The sequence below is a fragment of the Eulemur rufifrons genome, chromosome 19 (genome assembly GCF_041146395.1).
Source record: "Eulemur rufifrons isolate Redbay chromosome 19, OSU_ERuf_1, whole genome shotgun sequence".
NCBI classification, from domain to species: Eukaryota; Metazoa; Chordata; class Mammalia; order Primates; family Lemuridae; genus Eulemur; species Eulemur rufifrons.
This window is the reverse complement of record NC_091001.1, coordinates 56,889,482-56,911,620: the sequence shown is the minus strand read 5'-3', so window position 1 is coordinate 56,911,620 and position 22,139 is coordinate 56,889,482. Positions and strand designations below refer to the sequence as shown.

General features: G+C 49.3%; 1 protein-coding gene and 1 pseudogene across 2 annotated transcripts in view; both read left to right on the top strand.

The window, feature by feature from the left end:
- Positions 1-2,361: 2,361 nt before the first annotated feature.
- The window catches only part of HK2 (hexokinase 2), a 65,117-nt gene continuing 45,339 nt past the window's right edge, over positions 2,362-22,139 (top strand). Inside the window, exon 1 of one of the 2 annotated variants that reach the window (XM_069494100.1) lies at positions 2,362-2,880. In XM_069494100.1, the coding sequence (XP_069350201.1) occupies positions 2,818-2,880 (63 nt within the window). In that variant the 5' untranslated portion in view covers positions 2,362-2,817. Of the gene's footprint in view, positions 2,881-3,426; positions 3,569-22,139 lie in introns of those variants that run through there. The other variant, XM_069494101.1, reaches the window with a different exon arrangement.
- Positions 10,165-12,586, top strand: LOC138400061 (metal cation symporter ZIP14 pseudogene; annotated as a pseudogene).

Below are 22,139 nucleotides of genomic sequence, written 5' to 3'. Positions count from 1 at the left end.
GTGACATCTGAGCTGAACCTCAATGAGAGAGTCAGCTGGAGCCAGGTCTGGAGAAAAATATTTCAGATAGAAGCAAAAGGATGAGCAAAGGCCCTTGGTTGGGAAAGAGTCTGGCGTTTTTGAGGAAAGCATGCCAGTGGGAATGCTGAGCAGTACTGGGGAAAGTCTTATGGGACAGGGTGGAGAGGGAGGCAAAAGACTTAGTGGTCACGCCCAGGATTTTGAATTTTCTTCTAAGATTGGAGGCCATCAAATGCCTTCGAGCCAGGGAAAGACATAGTCTGGTTTACATTTTAAACAGGTCAGTTGGCTTCTGAGTGAAGAGATTATAGGAGTCCACGGGAAGGGAGGCAAGCATGGAAATGGGGGCCCAAGGTAGGACACTGTGGCCTGGGCTGTGGCTGAGTTGTTGGTGGCATGGATAGGAGGTGTCCAAGGACAGGAGAGAAGTGGGCAGGTACAGGGTCTGTGTTACAGGCAGAGGAGACCGCTTGCTGATGGAGTGACTGGATGTGATGGGGAGGGGCAGGAAGGAATCAAGGATGACTTAGGGTGGATGGTGATGCCATTTGCTGAGATAACTGGGAAGGAAAAGATTTTGGAAGAAAAGTTGAGTTCAGCTTTCGACATATTAAGTGTGCAATGCTAATCACTTCAGTGGAGGTGACAAATGGCAGTTGGAGAAACAGGTCTGCAGCTCTGGGAGAGGTCCTCACTGTACATTTACTTTTGTGAGTCATCAGTGTGTAGATGACCTAACAGTCACAGGGCTGGGAGGGATCACCCAGGGACAAAATGTAATCAGTTCAGCCGGGAGTACCCCTGCACTTACGAATAGAGAAAACAGGGTCTGAGGAGCCTGGGGAGCAAGGGTAGCCAGAGACCAGCAGAGCGCACCATCCCTGCTCTGACTGAGGAAGGTGTGTCCAGGTGGAGGAGGTGATCGACTGTCCCCAACATCCCTGACAGGCAGAGTAAGACAAGGGCAGGGAAGAGAAGAGAACACAAGATTTGTCAACATGTAGGTCCTTATGGTAACTACGGCAAAAGCAATTTGGACCCAGTCCTGACAAGTACAGAGGAGGAGGGGTGAGGATGTGTATCTGGCAAGGGTACATAGCTTTCAAGAAGTTTGCTGAGAGCCTGTTTTTGTTTGTTTTTTCCTGTTTATCCGTACATTATTATTTTTCAACAACAAGCATTTATTACTTGTATAATAAGTCTACACACATTGTGGATAGTACCTGCTATTTGTGAGAAAGAGAAACTCCTCAGTAGAATGAGGCAGACCTTCACCTTCCCTCCATTGTGACCTGTTCAATGACCAGGCTTATCATTCTCCACCGGCATCAATTTGTGTCTGCCAAAGCCAGCATTTCATTCTTGCCACCTATCTACCTATCTATCTATCCATCCATTCATCCATCTATCTGTGGAGCCTGGTGCCAGGCATTAGCTGTGGCTGTGGCTCCTACTCCTCTCAGCATTTGTAAGCCTCACCCCACCCCATCCCACACACGTCCAGGCTGAGCCAGTTACACACTTACGATCCACCCCGTTTCACCCAGGCGTCAGTCCCAGAGCTGCAGACAATGCTCCTCTCCTGCCTTCCACTTCCCTGGCTCTTAGAGCGGCGGGATAGAAAAATGGAGAAGAGAATAGAGCCTTAAAGTCAGACGGACATGGTTCTTTTTTCCCCATCTGCCACTTATTAGCTTTGTGACCTTGGGCACGTTTTTTTTAACGGCCCGGTGCCTCAGTTTCCTCACTGCAAAACGAGGTTAGTAAAACCCACATCCTATCAGTGCTGTGTAAGTTAAATGGGCCACTTTCGTATTGCCTGGTACAGAATAAGCAGCAGCTAAGGCGTTCACTTTGCACGAGCGTTGCACGGACGGGTTGTGCCACAATAGGTAAGAACTAGGATGCTTCAGACTTGTGACCGGGCAATGGGAGCCCCTCACATGATTCCAAGGTGCCACATGGTGTCTCTCCTCACAGGGCGTGTGCTGGTCCAGTGACCAGTTTTTCCAGTCACCTCACACCCTGGGTCCGCGATCACGCACCCCCCACCCATGGCAGAACCTGACGAGGCGGTGGCTCATGCGCCTTTCCGCCCCAGCCTCTTGCCACGGACCACACGTCCCATCCCTGACGCCCGGCCCCGCCCCCCGCCCCGGCGCGCCTCCCCAGCCGGCCGGCTCGGGTGTCTGAGCGGCCGCGCCTGCGGGCCGTGCGCGCTGATTGGCTGCACGGCGGCGGCGGGCGGCCCGCGGGTGCACACACCCTCTCCGCGCAGCCAATGGGCGTGCGCACGTCACTGACCCAGCGGCCCGCGAGCCGGCAGCCCCTCAATAAGCCACATTGTTGCACCAAACTCCAGCGCAGGAGTCCAGGGCCGCCGCTAGCAACGCTGTGTCACCCAGCTAAGAAGATCTGTCGGCCGGAGCATCGCGCGTGGGCGCTCCAGAGGTCCGACCGCCCTAGTGGAGCCAGGCTGCGATTCTTCTCAAGTTGAGCCTTAGTGATCCCGTGGCTGAAGTTAGCGTCTCTAAGTGGGACAACCGGACACGTCGCCGGGAGTGATACTTAGGAGCCTTCTAGCAGTTGTGACTCCAAAAACCTGTCTCTAGAGATCCAAGACCCTCTCTAGCCGGGCGCGCCTACGCCGTTAGCCTTCTTTGTGTGCCGCCCAGACTCTCGGCTCCCGGCCCGGCCGCCAAGCGCGGATACAAAGCGGTCGCACCGTGCCGCCCGCCTCCCCCGCACACACTCCCGCCTCCGTTTCCCAACTCGGCGCCGTCGGGCCGCGACAAGATGATCGCCTCGCATCTGCTCGCCTACTTCTTCACGGAGCTCAACCATGACCAAGTGCAGAAGGTAAGTCAGCGCGGGCGGGGGCAGTTGGCTTGCTTCCGATAAAAGTTGCGTGGTCTCCGGGACTCCCCTCCTTTTACCCTGCGGGAACCCCCTTTCCCCCCATTCCGGGCCGAGGACGCGGAAAAAGTCTGGGTAGCCGGGAAACTCGTGGGCGCGAAGAGCCACGTCTGCTAGGCACCCGCAGGCGTGTGCGCGCGTGCGAGGCGCCGGGGCTCGCGCGCCGTCCGCTCTCCCCCTGCCTGCCATCCTGCGCGCGCTCGCGCTCTCTCCCCCTCCCCCTTTTTCTCTGGTTTCTAGAGGGGCGGGTCACCCGGCACGTAGTCCGAGATTGCTGGGTCCACGTGGGAGCAGCCCCCCTTCTGCAGCCGGAGTTCCGGCGAGAGCACGTGGGGAGAATCGTGGCCGGGGGAGGAGGCTCCGCTGCCGCGTGGAGCTGCCAGGCAGCTCCTGCGCGCTTAAGGACCGCGTTTAGGGGACAAGCCGTTCCCCTTCTCGTCCCTTGCGGCCCTGCGGGGGTGGGCTTGAGGAGAAGCTGACAGGGGAAGAAGGAAAGGAGGCAGAGGAACTCCTCCCGCCGCGCCCCCTTCCCGGAACTGCGGCGCCCGGAACTGAGGGGCGTTTATCCATCCCCCCACCCCAGATCTGCCCCGGGACCTCCCCGCCTCGCGTCCCCAGGGCCAGCCTCTGAGTCGGGGAGGATTTTGTTACTTTATAGTTTCCTCCTAAGAGTTACTCAGAGAAGGTCAGCACCTCATTCCCAGATTCCTTGAGAGTTTTGTCGTTCCGAAAGCGGGCTTCTTCCCTGCCCTAGGCCCCGACCTGTCCGTGCCCACCTAGCTCTCAGCAGCTCCCGACACCGGAGCTTTCGCCCCGCCGCGTCATTTACATAAGAAAGCGCCTAGGGCTCCGCAGGGAACTTCACTCTCCCTGCCTCGGGGAATGGGGGTGGGTATGGGGCCGGGCCGGGGCCGGGCCTGGGCCTGGGGCGCTCTCAGAATTCAGTTTCTGAAATGCCCAGGATTAAGGGATTGGCTCACGGCCTGAGCCTTGGCTAGGATTTGAGGGAGAGAGATGAGCTGGGGAGGGGCGGTGGGGTTGTTTTAGAGCTGTGAGGCAATGACTGAGCGTTGCTCAATTACATGCTTGAAATTTCAGTGTCTGGTGGGAACACATTTTTGGGAAAATGTCTTGACATTATCGTTGTGTGGGGCAACCTGCCCGTATTCCCATTCTGGCGGTCCTGAGGGCAAAGGAGAGGATGACGGGTTACCATCTTGATATAGTGATGGCAGATGAGCCTCCAAATAAAACATTGCCCAGCCTCAGAGTGGAGGAGGGAGCAGAGGGCGGCTGGTTGACTTGAGTTTTGCCATGTTTGTAAACGGGCTGTTACTCTCACTCATTCCTGGGATGTGGCTCTACACTTTAATTCAGTTTATTTAAGAACGTGTCTTTGAGCGAGCAGAGTCTTGGCAACTTCTCAACTTCCAAGATTAACTCTTAGGGAAGGCTATCATATCTTGGCAAGACCCAAAATACAAGGTGGAGGGTCCATTGGGTAATCCCAGCAAGGTCTTCTCAGTTGTATATCACCCCCAGGACATTTGAATTCTTGTATAAACTTACTGTTCCCAATCCAGAGGAAGACACTAGGACTGGAAACTCCGTGGAGGTTTATCACTCTCTGTCTTGGAATGGAGGTCATCTCTTTGGTCCCAGAGTGGAAAGAGCATTAGCCAAGGTATCTGGAAATGAGTTCTAATCCCTGTCTGTGACTCATTAACCCCAGACCCCTTAATCTCTTTGGACAACCCATTTCTTTTTGTAAAATTCAGATGATAACAGCAGTCTTGTCCACTTATGGGCTTGTGATGATTAAGCACAACAATGTGAAATCATCGCTCCTGTCAGCTTCTTTTTTCTACCCTTGCAGCCACCTTTCAGCCTGTGGCATGTCCCTGAGACACGTGGGTGTATTTCCTCTAAGTTACCAATGGGGACAGAATCAATCAGGCCTTTAACTCATTAGGTGTAAGAACCTGTAACTTACTTAGGCTCTCGGCTTAGGTGAGCAAAGCTGCTGGATTCCGGCTGCAATTAGATAGGAAATAGGAAGAGAATCAGAATATCTTGGAAGCATCTTTCTGAGTTGCTGCTGGAGGGAAGATTTAGGAGAGAATGATGAAGACTGAGTTTAATTTTACAGTCTCTTGAAAAGGCCTTTGGATTTGGACTCTTCTGAAATCCATTTGTGAAAACATCACCTTATATATTCTGGGTTATAGTCTGAGGACATGGAAGGCTTAGGTTTAGCTTCCCAGTGGGACCACTTGTCTCTGATGGACAAGCACAGTGTTTCGTGGCATGAGAGATGAGAATACGGGGTTATTTGCTCACCTTTTGCCAACTGACACTTTGGAATTCAAGCAAACACAGCATCTACTGTGTACCTGGCTCTTAGCCCTTTACATGTATTAGCTTATTTGCATTCACAACAACCCCATGAGGTGAGTGCTATTGTTATCAGCATCTTTGGTTTACTGGTGAAGAACTGAGGCCTAGAGTAACTTGCCCAGGGTCACTAGCTTTTTTTGTAAGAGCTGGGGGATTGAAGCCATGCAGTTGGCTCCAGAGAGCACTGTGCTCTTGATCACATACTTGTCTGCCTCTAGGGAACATTAGTGGGCTCTTAGGCTCTGCCTGTGTCCACTCATGGATGCTGGCAGCACTCCCACCCATTATATGCCCACAAATGGAACTAGCTGTCCTGCTGGTTTGATCAATGGCACTAGTTAGTACCCTCTGGCTATTCCAGCTGAGAGCCCTGGATTCATTTTTACCAACTTTCCCTTCTGACTTGGTTGACTGGTCTCTGGGCTACTTCAGAGACCTCTTAAGGATTTCCCTGTTTCTAGTCTTTCTCGAGCCAGACTGGGTCATTTCAGAAGGCTTCTACAACTCTGCATTGGCTACTGAATGCCCCCTGATGCTACCCTCATCTTAGCCTCACCTTCCTCTCCAGACTTTCATTCCCCAGAGAGGTTAATTGCCCTTCCTTTGTCATGCCTGCTCACACTAGGTTCTTTATCCCTTGCCCTTTCTGCAGACCTCAACACTGCCTGGCTTTTTCCCACTTAACCCTTTCCAGCTCAAATGCTGTCTCCTTTCTCAACCTTCTTTCTACCTCCTTCTCCCCTTCCTGTGTGTCCACATTAGTGCGCTTGAACCATGCACGGCATTTGTTTCATTCCGTCATACATTAGAGTTGGTAGTTCTCAGTTTGGGTTCCTTCCCCAGGACAAGGAGTATCCTGGCTTTTTGCTTTTGTCACCACAGTTCCTGCCTCTGGCCGGTTGCTCAGTGAGTGCAAGAATGAAGGAGCGAGGGCTGCAAAAAGTGGAGGAGGCTGGTTGGCACCTGGGGGGAGGCTGGTCCTGGGCTAAAGAGATGGGGTGGGTGGGTGGACATTTAGAGGGAAAGGCAGTTCTCAGGGCGCTTCCTTCATGCAAAGCATGGTCTGAAGCTGATCCTGAGGGGGCAGAGCGAGGGAGAGGAGTTTCTTGTCCTCCAGCAATCGAGGCTCAAGTCCTGCATGAAGAGATAGAAGATTTTTTTTTATTAATTGAGGTAAATTAATATACAAGATACAGGATTTTGTCTCTTAAGAATGAGGGTCAGGGTTAACCACAGAAGTGAAATGAGGTGTATATCCCTTCCTTTAGCCATTGACCAAATTGTTTTAACACAAGTAGGCTGGTGACGTTTTTACTGGAATCTTGTAACATAGATAGCTCACTTAGGTCTTCAACTCTCAGACTTGAGGGGAATATCTTGGAAGCCAAGATTCAACAGAACCCCCAACAGTCAAGGTAGCCAATAATTTTAATGTTTTTTTGAGAGCCTACTGTGGGGGCAGGGCCCTCTGGGTGCTATGCAAGAAACAGAAACTAATAAAACTTTTTGTTGTCTGGAGAGAGATAAGACTCCAGGAAAAGATAATTTATGGCCACTAAGTCAAAAGAGGGTGTATTACCATGGGTGGGTGGAGAGTTAGTGACCTCAAAGAACATTTTGGACACCTATTGTGTGTCATTAATCTCTAGGTATGAGATTAAAGTGTCAAGAGTAAGCTACAGATTAAAACCTTAATAAGACTATTTTTATCTAGGTTAATTTTCACTGGGGAAACTGACATTGACAGGGACAGGTACAATTTTGTCTCATTTGTTCAACTTATAAAGTGTTAGTATCCTTATTATACTGTCCCTTGCCCTGCTCAGAAGACAACTGATAGTAGTAACAATACCTTATAGCTTTTGCTAACCATCCATTTGTTTTATATTTCTAAACTTATGTTTCAGAGAGTGCTAAGAAGCACTTTTTTCTTTACCCTTGAATGAATTAAAATTCCCTCTGAAGCTGCCCAGCCAAAGCCAACATTTTTTTTTAAACATCACTTTTCAAAGTTGAACTTTTCCAGCACCCTGGGGAGTTTGGGGTTAGTTGGGAGTCCTTTTCCAGGGGGCATCAGAACAGCACAGACCAGAAAGTCACAATGCGACAACTGCAGTAAGGAAATCTGATGTACTGAAAGAACTTGGGAGGCCCAGAAAACTGGCTTCCTTTGTTCAGACACTTAGGTTTAAAAGACCAGCTCTTGATAAGAGGTTCCTCATTATCATTGTTGAGTTTGGAAGTCAGCAAGTTTGGTTTGTTTTCCAACACTGTATGTTGTCTGCTTTTGCCTTTTCAAAGCAGTGGGGGTGAGGGGCAAATCAAATCCCAGAGTTTGCTGGATGCGTCTTAATAGCATGCTCTATGCATCACGTGCCATGCTTCCTTGCACTGGAGTGGCTGTTTCTGCTTATTTCTAAAGCAATTTTCTCCAGCCTTGGTGCTATTGACATTTTGGGCCGATTTTATTTTATTTTATTTTATTTTTTTTGAGAGCTGGTCCCAGCCTTTCAGAAACAGCAAGAAAGAATTTGCACCGTATCCAAATTTACAGGGGCAAAGTCTGTGTTTTTAAACTATTCCTTTAGGGCAGTAGTTTTCAACTAAGAGTGATTTTTGTCCCCCAGTGGAATTTGGCAGTGTCTGGAGACATTTTTGGTTGTCACAGGCAGGTGAGATGCTAGTAAGTAGAGGCCAGGGTTAATGCTGAATATCCCACAATGCTCAGGGTAGCGGCCCCCCCCCCCCAAACAGGGAGTTATCTGACCCAAAATTTCTATAGTGTTGAGGTTGAGAAACTGTTTTAGAAGAACATGGTCCATCCATCCCCTACCCCCTTCAGTTTTCAATTGTATCTCTTGGCCAGGCACGGTGGCTCATGCCTGTAATCCTAGCATTTTGGGAGGCCAAGGCAGGAGGATTGCTTGAGCTCAGGAGTTTGAGACCAGCCTGAGCAAGAGCAAGACCTCATCTCTACTAAAAAGTAGAAAAATTAGCCGGGTGTGGTAGTGCATGCCTGTAGTCCCAGCTACTCAGGAGGCTGAGGCAGGAGGATCACTTGAGCCCAGGAGTTTGAGGTTGCAGTGAACTACAATTGACACCACTGTACTCTCTCCAGGGCGACAGAGTGAGACTTTGTCTAAAAAAAAAAAAATTGTATCTCTCATGGTCAGACAGCGAGTTAGGAGCCCCAGATGGGACCAGAGCCCTCAGTCTCAACAGTGTGCATGACAGGGGACAGTCATGGTGGGAAATGGGCTTTTACAAAAGATGATTAAAGGTGAGGTCTTCAGTCCATTGCAGTCTCTCACTGAAGGGCCGGTTTCCAGGGGGCAGGAGCCAGTTGCTGTTTCTCTGTTCTCAGCCAAAAAAATGGGCAGTGCGAGTGCTCCAGGAAGCCAGCGGGAAAGAAGTCTGCTGAGTTGTCCTCAGGAGATGGCACCCTGGCTGTGCTGGAGTTTCCATGGAGGCTGGGCATCTGCTAGGCTTCCAAACAAGGCAGGCATGTGAATTGGCAGAACCTGAGCTCAGAAGCTGCCCTGGCTGGGGAGCAGAAGAGAGGGGCCAGTGACACCCACTGAGGGACAGTCCAGCAGTTACTGAGACAGGCTTCTCGGTGAGATGGGGTCAGGCTCCCTGGGGTTGAATCCTGGCTTGCTGCATAACAAGCAGTGTGAGCTTGGGCCAGTTATTAAACCTCTCTAGGCCTCAGTTTCTTCCTCTTGTAAAATGGAGAGACTGTTTAGATAATACTTTAATTGGGTAGTTGTAGTGATTAACGAGAAAGAGAGTTAATATATGTGAAGCTCTTAGAACTGTGCCTGACATGTAGTCAACACTTTATGTATTAAATATTGCTACAGATGGTTCCCTACTTATGATGGTTCAATTTAATGTTTTTTTGACTTTATGATGGTGTGGAAGCGATACAAATTCAGTAGAAACCATACTTCAGGTACCCATACAACCATTCTGTTTTTCACTTTCAGTACAGTATTCAATAAATTACATGAGATATTCAACACTGTATTGTAACATAGGTTTTGTGTTAAATGATTTTGTCCAACTGTAGGCTAATGTAAGTGTTCTGAACACGTTTAAGGTAGGCCAGGCTAAGGTATGATGTTTGGTAAATTAGGTGTAGTTAATGCATTTTTGACTTATTCTTTGGGATGTATCCCCATTGTAAGTTGAAGAGCATCTGTCCATAAAGAAAGACACACTCTTAGATGCCCTCCTTCCTTGTCCATCTGGACAGGAGCAAAAAGAGACCCTACTTTGACTTGGATAATTCCCAAGGGCTCCTTTTAGGGTATGTGGGTTCAGGCTCATTTGTGCTGTCTGTCTGATGTTGGATTGGATCAGAGGACAGAAGGCAGAAGGCTGGGAAGTTCCTGAAGCCAAGGAAGAAGGAAGTGTCCTTACTGCCCCTTTCAACTTGTAAAACCTCCTTTCTGGGCATAGGAGGCTCATCCTCGAGCTCTTCCTCTAACTTGCTTTCCTTCTGGTCCTCTGGGAAGTGCCCTCCCGCCATTTGAGGGTCTCTGGGACACCTTGCATATGGGTAGACCTTGGGTTGAAGCATCCTCTTTGAGATGCCATGAGAGAGACACAACAGTGCTGAGTGATTACAGCATTGAAATTCCTTCTCGCCAGAGAAACCTAACCCAGCCTCCCCTCAGTAACTTCCCCAGGAGGGCAGAGGCTTCAAAGGGCAGTTGCGGGCTGCCTACTAGGGAATTTTTCTTCTGTGGAGTTTGCCACTTAGGTACTTGCTCCTCCATCCTCACCTCTGCCCCACACTCTGGCTTCCCACTGGAGAAACCATTCATGGTGCCCTGTGCTGAGGTCACAGGACCAGGCCATGGCGAGTTTGGCTCCATTGATCCCTGGAGTGTCACTGAAGGGAAGAGCCACTCTCACCTTTTTTTGGCACATGGGGTGAGGTTCCCTGGCCATCTTGGGCCTGAACAGAGAGCTCTTTGCTGTTTATATATACAGACTCTGGGCTGTTGAGTGTGTCCCCTCCTGCTGACACTGGGGTGCCCTGGGTTCTGGACAAGGCCTAAGGGATTGTCTGTGTGGGACCCACACTCTCTACTCCTTGAACAGCCTTTGTCTTATCCGAGTCAGGAGGCTTGGCCCTTTTTCCTATGAACAGAGAATCTCATTTTCCCTGATGTGCTATCTCCTTCTAGGGGTGGTCACACATTTTGTGCTTTTGTCTGTGGATCTGGTAGGCATTTCCTAGACATTCCTTCCCTGGACAGACATTGGCCAAACCTCATTTCAGAGTTAACCAGCAGAGTAACGAGCCCTGGGGCCCACCCACCTCCCACCCACCCAGCCTTCCTGCCCCTCCTCAGCATTCCTGCCCTGGAGGCCTGGAGGTGGTCCCAGTTCTTAAAAGGCCTTATTCCCAGCCTCTCCCTTCTGGCATCTCCGTATTTTCTGATAAAGGAATGAAGCCAGATAAACTATCTAGTAGCTTTAATTAGGATTAAATGAGGGCATTTGAAGGTGCCACTTTTCCTTCTTTACTATTTGAAGGACCTCCTCTTCCTGCTGCCTTTCAAGTTTTCCTGTCTCTGGCCGGTCGCAGGGACGCAGGGACGCAGGGACGCAGGGGCGCAGGGGCGCAGGGGCGCAGGGGCGCAGGGGCGCAGGGACGCAGGGACGCAGGGACGCAGGGACGCAGGGACGCAGGGACGCAGGGACGCCGCTCTGGCGCTGGGTGCAGGGCTGAGCTGATCCTGCAACCCGGGGTCTTGTGGGGGAGGCTGCGCGGGGTGGCTGCGGTCCTCCGGAGCTCTAGGCTGATTTGGACGCCGTGAAGCTGCTGCACCCAGCCTTCCACAGTAGCCTCCTGCTGGCCCTGCTCAGCTTAGGGAGAGCTGCTCCTGAGGCTCGGGGTTCGCGCTGCCAGCTACCAGCGCCTCTGCGTTCCTGGAGGATCTGGTGCATCCTATGGCGTGGCTGACAGTCTCACACTGCAGCCACTGAAGGCCCTGCTCAGCCACCTGCATGTGGGAGTGGGCCGGAAGAATGTCACCCAGCCTGTGCATGGCCAGAGGAACCTCTCGCCGTGCTTTGGTTCCGGAGACTTCTTTGGTGCCCACAATTTCAGTGACTGGTCGCGGATCAGGAGGAGTGAGTTCCAGGAGTTCCGTGCGGCTCCCCGGCTCCCCCCTCTACCCCCCGCCATCCTTCGGCAGCTGGACTCCCAGGCCTGCACCTCCAAGAACCAGGAAAATGGGGAGAATGAGCAGACGGAAGAGAGGAGGCTGAGCGCAGTGGAAGTGTGGGGGTACAGTCCCCTCTGTATGGCCGTCATCTCCCTCAGCTCTCTCATGGGGGCCAGCGTGGTGCCCCTGGCGAAGTCGACCTTTTACAGGAGGCTGCTGCTCTACTTCCTAGCTCTGGTGATTGGAACCCTCTACTCCAGCGCCCTCTTCCAGTTCATCCCTGAGGCTTTTGGTTTCAACCCTCTGGAAGATTATTATGTGTGGAAGTCTGCAGTGCTGTTTGGTGACTTTTATCTTTCCTTTTTCACAGAGAAGATCTTGAAGATGCTTCTTAAGGAGAAAAATGAGCATCACCACAGACATAGCCATTATGCCTCTGCTGCCTTCCAAGAAGGAGCAGGAGGAGGGCAGGACAGAGAAGCTGCAGAGTAGGGGTCTGGACCACACAGTTCCTCAACTCTGCAACAGGGAGCTAGAGGGCAAAGCCCCGTGATGGATGAGAAAGTCATAGTCATAGTCTCTCTGTGCAGGGCCTGCAGGCTTCCCAGAGCACCTGTTACTGGCTAAAAGGTGTCTGCTACTCTCTCATTGGCACTGTGGCCTGGATCATGGCCCTAAGTGATGACCTCCACAATTTCATTGATGGCCTGGCCATTAGTACCTCCTTCACCGTGTCCTTTTTCTAAGGCCTCAGCATCCTCTGTGGCCATCCTCTGTGAGGACTTGATGGCCATCCTCGGTGAGGACTTCTTGCACGAGCTGGGACACTTTGTCATCCTGCTCAATGCTGGGATGAGCATGCAGCAAGCTCTCCACCTTCCTTTCTGCTGCTGCTACTATGTGGATTTGGCCTTCGGCATTCTGGCCTGTAGCCATTCTCTGCCAAGTGGATTTTTGCGATGGCTGGAGGAATGTTTTTGTGTATATCTGTGGCTGATATGTTCTCTGAGATGGTTGAGGTCTGCCAAGAGGATGAAAGGAAGGGCAGCATCTTGCGTTCATCATGAAGAACCTGGGCCCTCTCCTCAGAACTCTGGCTTCAAGGGCAGCTAATCTCCAGGTTCACTGGGTGAATTGATTTATTATCATATTGATCATGTGAGATTCTTTAGCCACTTTGAGGAGCCACTCTCTCCAGAAGCCTTTCTCAGTGGTGCCCACAGCTGCAGCCGAGGGGCCATGTTCACAGACTGATTTGTGTGCGTGACTGACAAGAGTACTGGTTCATTGCCAACACCTGTCTTGCACAGAAAAACTGTCCACTCTCAGTAATTAAAAGCAGCATCTGTTTTGTTTTTTCTTCTTGGGAAACATCCCTCAAATCAGGAATATTCTTGAAAAGAACGTGAGCAGGAAAACTGCTTTATAAGTTTTTCTCCTTATCTTGCCTATTGACTTGGATAGATTCAAGAATAGGGATAGATTCAAGAATAGGCTGAAGAAGGAAGAAAACCTCAGTGATCAAGATTCTAGACTAAATATCAGGACTGATATTTAATCCTGATAGGATTATGGTCCAGTTTTAGCAAAGAACCAATTTCTTAAATGTTGGAATCTAACTCTTTATATTATTATTGTTGTCGTTATTGTTTCAGAATGATGCTTCATCTTTTCTGTTTTATTTTTCTCAAACTGCTTTCAGGAGCTCCAGAAAATAACACTCAAAGCTTAAGACTCTGGCAGGTGTTGCTTTACTGAACTCACATTGATGTATTACATTGATAATTTTAGCATTCCCTATAGATCCTGTCATTCCCTAAAAGTACCCTTTGTCTGGGAGTAGAATACTAAGTTAGAGTTTCAAGTGTAGGAGATGAGCTCAAAAATTTAATCTTTAATACATTGAAAAATAAAATATGAAATAGCAGGGTGCTTACCCTGTTTATGCATACCTATATTAACTTGAGAAATTTCCTTTCATAGACAGCTGCCTCAAAAAGAAATTGTCTTTAAACTGTAATTGGAGCAGAGGTCAGTCCCAGTCAGAGTTTAGGAGGGGTGGAGTCACTCAGATCGCCAGACTGATTGTAAGTTGCCACTGGCAACAGATTTGCCTTATGATTTGGAAATGTGGCAATTTCTTTTTGATTTTTAAATGTTTGTATGTATTAGAATTTTAAGTAAAGTCCTGAGTTGTTTTGAGGACTTTTCTCACCCCTGGCTTTTTCTGGATGGCCCATCTCCTAATGTTTGCAAGGAAAGTATGTCCAATGCAGGATCCCTAAGCCAGGGACAGGGCCTCTGCCACTTCTCACCTCACCACTGGTGGGCAGGTTGCCACTGTCCTCACCCCTAAAGGTGTTTTGTGTCTAGTGTCAACTTGGAGCTATACCTCACTGGTCCTTCAGCTTGAGTTTATAAAAAAGATTTCTCTGTTTGGGTTGTCTTCCAAAAAGAGATGGTATATGCTGCCTTTTTTTTTTTTTTTTTTTTGAGACAGTCTCCCTCTGTTGCCTGGGCTAGAGTGCTGTGGTGTCAGCCTAGCTCACAGTAACCTCAAACTCCTGGGCTCAAGCAATCCTCCTGCCTCAGCCTCCCGAGTAGCTGGGACTACAGGCATTCACCACCATGCCCGGCTAATTTTTTCTCTATATATTTTTAGTTGTCCAGCTAATTTCTTTCTATTTTTAGTGGGGACAGGGTCTTGCTCTTGCTCAGGCTGTTCTCAAACTCCTGACTTTGAGCCATCCTTCCGCTTCAGCCTCCCAGAGTGCTAGGATTACAGGTGTGAACCACCGCGCTCGGCCAGTATGCTGCTTTTAAAAGAAGTCTGATTTTTGTAAGAGTGGTTAGGATTTTATTGTTCATATTTCCCTTTACAGTTCTGCAATTTCATCACAGTATTTTTTAAAAAATAACTCAGGTGTTATGAGCAGAAATTAGAAAAGAAAACTATCTTATGTGGACTATAAATGTTTTATTTGCAAGATTCTATAAATAAAGCTATATTCTGTAAAAAAAACAAAACAAAACAGAATATAGCTTTATTCTACATGTCCCATCAGCTCTGTTTGTGGTAACCCAGGCTGCCCACCAGTGTAGGCACTATCATCATCTATTATTCAGATGCAGAGGCCGGGCACAGAGCAGGACAGTTCCTTGCTCAGGGGAAAAGCTGGAATTCAGTCCCAGGCAATGTGACTCCAGAGTGGCTGCCTTTAACCCCCAGCATAAAGCTGCTCAGGACAACTGTGTTGTGTTTCAGTTTATGGGGTTATGAGTCAGGTTTCAGCTGAGAATGGACCTTTGGGATCATGTAGTCCAAACCCTGTATTTTACAGTTAAGGAAATCAGGTGCTGTATACTAAAGGACCAGTCCAAGCTCACATAGGGTAAGCCCCAGATCTGGAACCCAGTTTGCCAATCCCTATCATGTTCCCTTTAAATGCCATTTGTGGACTTTAATCATTTAGGTATGGGTTCCCCAAGAGCAAAGGCAGAATTTGCCTTGTGGGCTAGGGGACCCTGTAATTTCTTGTCCAAACTGGGCCACTTTTGCAAGTGAAAGAAGGCACTGTTAATAGTTATGCCACTACCACTGGTATAAACTGAGATTATCTTGGGGAAGGAAATGCAGATGGGTGCCTTGCCTATGATGGGTGTGATCTTGGGGTGGATGGGTGGGTGGAGCAGACTGGGAGGGTCTGGGTCTGGGACGTGGAGCAGAGGGACAGACCCAGAGGGATTTGGTCCAGCAGGTGGACAGTTGGCAGCAGACAGGAGTGAGGGGTTCAGATGCCACCGTGGGACAAGAGGCTCAGGGCCAGATTCTGGTCCCTGGCAGGGCTTGTCCAGGGGAAAGCAGAGTCTGACCTCAAGGGAACCTAGTGTACTAGGCAGGGCAGCCAGGTAGATGGGGAGGAAATGACGCTGTTGCCAGGATCCTGGGCAGTGAGGGCGCAGGCCTGAAGCGCAAGATCAGACACAGCACCTGGTCAGTCTGGAGTAGCCAGCTCTTCCCCCTTCGCCAGGCTACTCTTCCGTCTCCTCTCTTTGGCATTCCCATAGCTGCTGTGTGTGATCATACAAAGGGTTCTTGAGCACCTACTGTATCTCAAGTACTGAGATAGCTGCTGGCATCACAAATTTGAAGTTGGGTACATGTAGCCAGTGCCTTCAGTCCTCTGGGACCAGTGAGAACGAAAGACACAGGTGTCAAGTGCATGTCAGCACTGGCCGGAGAGAGGCCATTTGTGCTGGGCCTTGGAGGGCGAGTGGGAGTTTGTTAGGTCAGAGGAGAACATTCTAGGCAGCAGGGCCAACACATACATGTTTCTAACCTTTGGAAGACAAATACTCCTCAGATTTGGATTGATGTGTGTGATTTAAATGATTGTAAGTCCTTATTTTATTACAGTTAAAAAACTGCCTGCTGTCTGCCCTTACTTTCAGTTTGCAACATGTTTACCTCCCTCTCATAGACCAAGCCCCTTGCTGGCAGAGGCTGGTGTCTCCTTTCTGCTGGTCTCCCCAGCACCCAGCCCCGGCACACTCGGTTTTCAGTCAGTATCTGCTGGTGAGTGAACTGTGCCGGGGGTGCGTGCATCTGGGATGTATCACCGCTGCCCTGCAGTCAGAACAGAATGTTGAGGACAAGGACCTTGGGCCGGGCACCCCAAATGCCCATCTCCTGAACCCCTGACAGGTGCTGCTGCCTGAGGTCTGCCTGGCTGTAACTTGATGCAGCTGAGAGTGAGAACTGGCAGAACAGGAAACCCTGTGACTCGCAACGGTGCAACAGGATCCTGGAGGAGTGGCCTGTATGTATGTCTCCCTGGTCGGCTCCACACCCCCACAACCCCGCCCCAGGCATGTGAGGCCAGGGTGTGTCAGAGCCGGCATCTCCCTGGGGTGGCATGGCAGCCCCCAGGAAGGTCCTGCTTGTCGCATTTCAAGCAAGTGTTGTAGCACAGATGTTACCTTTGGTCAGCAGGCTTTCTGAGGACAGAGACTGAAACCCACGTTCTGCTGTGTGTCTCCCCCCCCCCGCCCCTAGCTCGTTTTTTTCCTCTGTATCAGAAACATCTGGCCCTGCCTTGGCAACTTTACAGGATAAACTTGTTGCTCTTTGTACAGCCTCAGCCCTCCCAAGCGGAGTCTGTGAGGGCATTATTATTAATGAGGTCACTGACAGCAGTTGCCTGGCTTTCCCCAGATGGGCACACCTGTGCTCCAGGTTAGGGCACTCGGCCGGCCACCGGATGTTGTGGGTCCTGCCAGGGACGAGGCCTGTGGTTGGGGAAGCTTCTCTAAGCCTCAGTTTCCTTGTCAAAGATTTGCAGTAAAACACTGGCAAAGGAATAAAGCAGAAATATGAAATTCTTGAGAAACTATGTTGCAAGCATGTGTCAGCCCGTAGAGTCACTGGAAGGCTGTGTGTGGCCAGATTTAAATTATGGATTTCCCCTCTGACTCGTCCTCTCTTGACCTCTTTATCTCCTTTGGATCTTTGGCCACATGTAGTAGGTAGACTAGAAGCAAGTCTGGGCCACCTGCCTTTTTTGTTTCTATATTTTATATATCTGTTTTTGAGAGCGCATCCTTCTCTGTTACCCAGGCTAGAGTGCAGTGGCATCATCACAGTTCACTGCAATCTCAAAGTCCTCGGCTGAGCTTGGGTGATCCTCCTGCCTCGGCCTCCCCAGTAGCTGGGACTACAGGCGCACACCATCATCCCAGCTGATTTTTCTATTTTTTATAGAGACAGGGTCTTAACTATATTGCTCAGGCTGATCTTGAACTCCTGGCCTCAAGTGATCCTCCCACCTATGCCTCCCAAAGTACTGGATTACAGGTGTGAGCCACTGCACCCAGCCTTCCAACTTCCTTTTAATTAAAGTTTAATACACGTAGGAAATTGAACACACCAAGAAACCACTACCTAGATCCAGTCTCAGCTTGTTACCAGTACCAGCCCCACTTTCTGGCTCTGACACCCTCTTCCCCTGCCCACCACCAATAAGTGTCATCACTATCCTGACTTCTACAGTGTAGACCTGTTTTTGTACTTAATATCAGTGGGCTCGTACAGTACGTCCCTTTTGTGTCTGGCCTTTGTCACACAATGTTAAATACTGTGTTGTGAGATTCACCTGTGCTGTTGCATGTGGTGTTAGGTGGTACATTCTTTTTGTTGTGTAGTATCTCCTGCACCACTCTGTTTTGATTGTGGTTTATTTAAAGCAGATGAGACAAGTCATAAGGCCCTTGACACCCAGAAAACACAGTCCTTCCTAAATTTCTTTCAAGGAGGCCAGGTTGGAGCACTGACCTAATATTCAGAAGACCTGGTTGTAGCTTCAGTACAAGAACATGAGTGTTAAGAAAGCTGAAAATCAATCGGTCCACTTGGGGTCTAGAAGCTAAAAGGTAGGAATTAGCTAGTGTTCATCTGGTACTGCCTGGAAACAGGTTCTAGATACTAAATCAGAAATATCCCAAGACTAGAGAAAGGAAGTTCAACTGTGCCTCAGGTATCTCTGCATCCTTTGCTCTGATGCTTCTAAGCTTGTGGAGTCACTTTCTTATCCTATTTGATCACTTGAATTTACCCTTCTACCAGGAGGGTGTGTCATGTAGAAATGACTAAGAAGCGTTTGCTCATTCGTGTATTATTTATTTTCTGCCAGCTTACTAAAAGGATTTGGTGATTTGGTTCAACTTTTTCAGTAAAACGATTCCTAGAACAAGAGTCATCAAATGGGTGGGGATGATTGTAAAAAAAAAAAAGAAAAAACTTGACAGCTTTGAGCTTCCTGACAGTCAAGGCAAAAAGGACAGCTCTCCTTGAGTCAGCCATTTTCATCTCATTGGTGTGTAGCAGGAAGCACAGTGTGTCTGGGCAGCCAGACTCTCTCCTGGCTGGGCAGGGAAGTGTTAGTGAACAGCACAGCAGCTTGACACAGTGGGGTGGTCTTCATGGTCCTTCCTTCCTGTGATCCCTTAATTAAAGGTTATAGAATTAAACCTTACTAATAAGAAACATTTTGTAGAGATCTAATGTAATGTAGTGAGATGAGTAGCTAGCTTTCTGCCACCTGGCATTGATAATCTTCCACAATCTTGGGCTTGCCCACGCCTCCTGAGCTCTGTCACATCGCGGTCTCCAGTTCCACATTTATCCACTGAGATGTCTTAGCCCAGAAGCCATCTCCCATGAATGTCAGTCCCACAGGCCACTTAAACCTGTGACACTTCCCACGGCTGCCTTCCGCTGTGCTTGCCGTTCTCACCTGACAAGATTCATCCCTCCGTGCATTCCAGAGGCACTTGTTGGTCTATAATATGAGCCAGGTCCTTTGCTGTCTTATCAAGTCCTGGAGAGCAAGGATCTTGATTTCTTTAAAACATTTTTTTTATTGTGAAAAAATATACCTAACAAAATTTACCATTTTAACCATTTTTAAGTGTATAATCCAGCAGCATTAAGTATATTCACATTGTTGTGCAACCAATACCACTATTTATCTCTAGGATTTCTTTTAAAATTATATTTCTGGGCACTGTAGAGCTTTGTATATAATTGGTGTTCAATAAATGCTATAAGATGGGAGACCCTGGGGCCGCAGCAGTAGTCAGGGATTCAGGGGTTGAATGATATGAATCTTACAGATCTAGACTTTTCCTTTCCTTCTCTACTTCCCATTTAAACCTCTTCAGGTACTCAAGGTAGGATTTATAGTCCTTCTTCTAAAAACTGTCAAAGTTGGAATATTGCTCTCAATTTGATCAGGGCCAATTTCGCACTGGGACCAGCCCGTAGGCCTTGGGATCCAGGCGTTGACCACCAGCCATTCAATTGGAATTGGCCTGCAAGAGAGATGGGCCCTTCTGGGCCTGCAAGGTTGTCGTTCACCTGGGTGATGGAGATTCTAGCCTATACTGTGGGACCTTGGCCAAGGCTGCTCCCTGCGGGGCCTTAGTTTCTCTGAGATCCCTTTCTGGCTCTCCCCTCCAGAACTTTCCTTCCTGGCTTCCCCATACCTGGCCAGGGCTGGGTCTGACTCACCCTGGTCACTGCCCATTTTGAAGTGGAGCCTCTACAAGGGTGACCTTTTGCTCTCTCCAATCCTCCCATGGTTACTATGACACAATTTGCCCTCCTTTTCATGCTGGTCTGGAGGAAAATGCAGGCACTTAAGGGGATGGGTGTTCATGGCTTCTTGTTTTGGGCATTAACTTATAAAGAGGATGGGGTGAATTTCTCTTTGGGGCTTTCCCTGCCACTACCCTCAATTCTGTAGGGGAAGCCGGCATGTCAGACTGGTGTGTTATGGGAAAAACAAAAGTGACCAAAATTGCCCAATGAGGAAGTTTTAATCTCACCATTGCTAAATAGATATCAACTAAAACTGCTATCGCTTTCTGCCTAACACACGCCCTCGCCCCCCAGGCAGGCAGGCAGGCAGGCAGGCAGCATCCCCGCGTCTGAGCCAGGCTTTGCCCTGGCCTGCCTCTGACTCCCCAGCCTGGAATGCCCCCGCCTTTCCTCTCTCCCAGGTGGGGACGTAGAGAGAAGCGGCCTCCATGCACACACAGAGAGAGGAGGAACAGTTTGGGGAAACGGGCTCTGCTTTGTTAACCTGAGCATGACTAAGTAGGGTTGAGAAATGTCCTTGATCCTCCGAAGGTGCAGAGAGAAGTCTAGAAGAAAGAGGTAGGGGGCGGGGAGGCTTTAAAGGGGCCGATGTAGAGCTCTCCCCTTGTCACCTCACTTATGCCGATGACTGCTGTGTTCATCCCGAGGTACACTGAGGAAGCCGAGGTACACTGAGGAAGCCGGGGCTCAGCTGGAGAGCGAGTCACCTGCGCAAATGCTACAGCTGGTATTTCTGGTGCCAGAGCCCTCACTTCGCCACCACTAGCTGCAAAGGGGGGGTTGGCCTCTGTGATTCTGCTCTGATGGTTTCCAGCAACTTAAATCTCTGAACAACAACAAGCGCAGGGTTTGTCTTTATAACTCCCAGCACCCTGGATCAACACAGGATTATTTCACTGGGACACACTTGGCGTCATCTCTTAACTACTGACTTTCAAAGACCCCGGGCAGAAAAGTGGTATAAAGGACCTTAAGCAGTGTTGGCCAGAACAGGGCCCGCCATGACCACATTGCTGTCACAGCGGAAACCTGCCCGAGGACAGGGGAAGATGTTTGCACTCCCAGGCCTAGAGGTGTCGATTTGGTTAGTCTGGAATGGATCTTTGGAATTCTTACTGTTTTTTAAAAGCTCCTCATGTGATTCTGATGTGCAGCCGAGTTTGGAAACTCTTACCACACGGGGGAGAATGGAGATTAGGCAGCAGTTATCACAAAGCAGATTTATCTCTGATTGTGGAAAATCTTTCAAACAACTAGAGCTGACCAACAATGGAATTTAGAGAAATAGTGAGCCTCTCAGGCTTGGAAGCATTCAAACGTAGGCCAGATGACTATCTATTGGGTGGGGGGAGGCAAACTAGACAAACTCAAAAGCTATGTTCAGTGGGATTTTGTCCCAGGGGCCTTTCCTTTCTAAGAGTGAATATTTTTTAGCTGTAGTCTCACTGCTGTGTATACACATGATATCTCCTAAATGACTTTGTCCCAGGATTTTGGGCCCAGTATTCCCTCCCTCCGGCTGCACTGTGGCTGAAAGTTGGCAGGATTCTGAAAACCGCATTCGCTTCCTTCCCAACTCTGGAAAACTGTCTTTATATGGCAGCTGCTTTTTGTTTCTGACTTCTGTTTCCCTTGGCTACCGTTCACTCAACACAGCAGTGCCTGCCAGGGCTGGGTGGGCACCACTGGTGTGTTTAGGAAGCTGTGACATTAGGTGATTAGTAATCCCCACCTGAGTGGCCCTAATAGGCTGGGTGGATACATAATCATGCCCAGGTGCCGTCCACTCCCAAGCTTTGACCAAGGTGAAAGAGGGGAAGTTTGGGCCAAGGTACTGGACTTGGCGTTTTTCACAGTTGTTTCATATCCTTTCTCTTGGTCTCCTCCTGTTATGGAAAGGAAACTAAGGCCCTGGAGTCGTTCAAGAAACCACAGGGTCAGCAGGGGTGCCACCCACACTAAGAGGGGACAAGAGACAGGCAAGGGGCCGTGGCATTGGAGCCAGCAGACCTCTGTTGAACCCCAGCTCTACCCCTCACCGCCCAAGTGACCTGTGAAACGGGTACAGAAGTTTTACAAGAAGACAAGGGAGATCAAGTCAGTAAAGCTGTAGGATGGCGCCTGACAGGTAGGAAATGCTTGATAAATGTTGAGCGACTGCAACTGTCATCATTGTCATCGTTTTCATCTGTCATTGAACCCGTGAGAAATAGTTATAATCTACAGGGCAAAGGGCAGCATGACTTGAGTAAAAGGGTGACTTGATTCTTCTAGGGTTAAGGATGAGAAGTATCTGAGTGGATTTCTAACAACTTGTAGCCGTTCAAACATCAAAGATAAACTAAGCTGGCTGCTGTAGGATTTGTTCTTTTGTGTACATGACCTGCTGTTTCAGGACGAGATGGTGGAGCCTTTTAATGAGGCAGGACAGGACAGGATGGGCTCAGCTCTCCCAGGCAGGA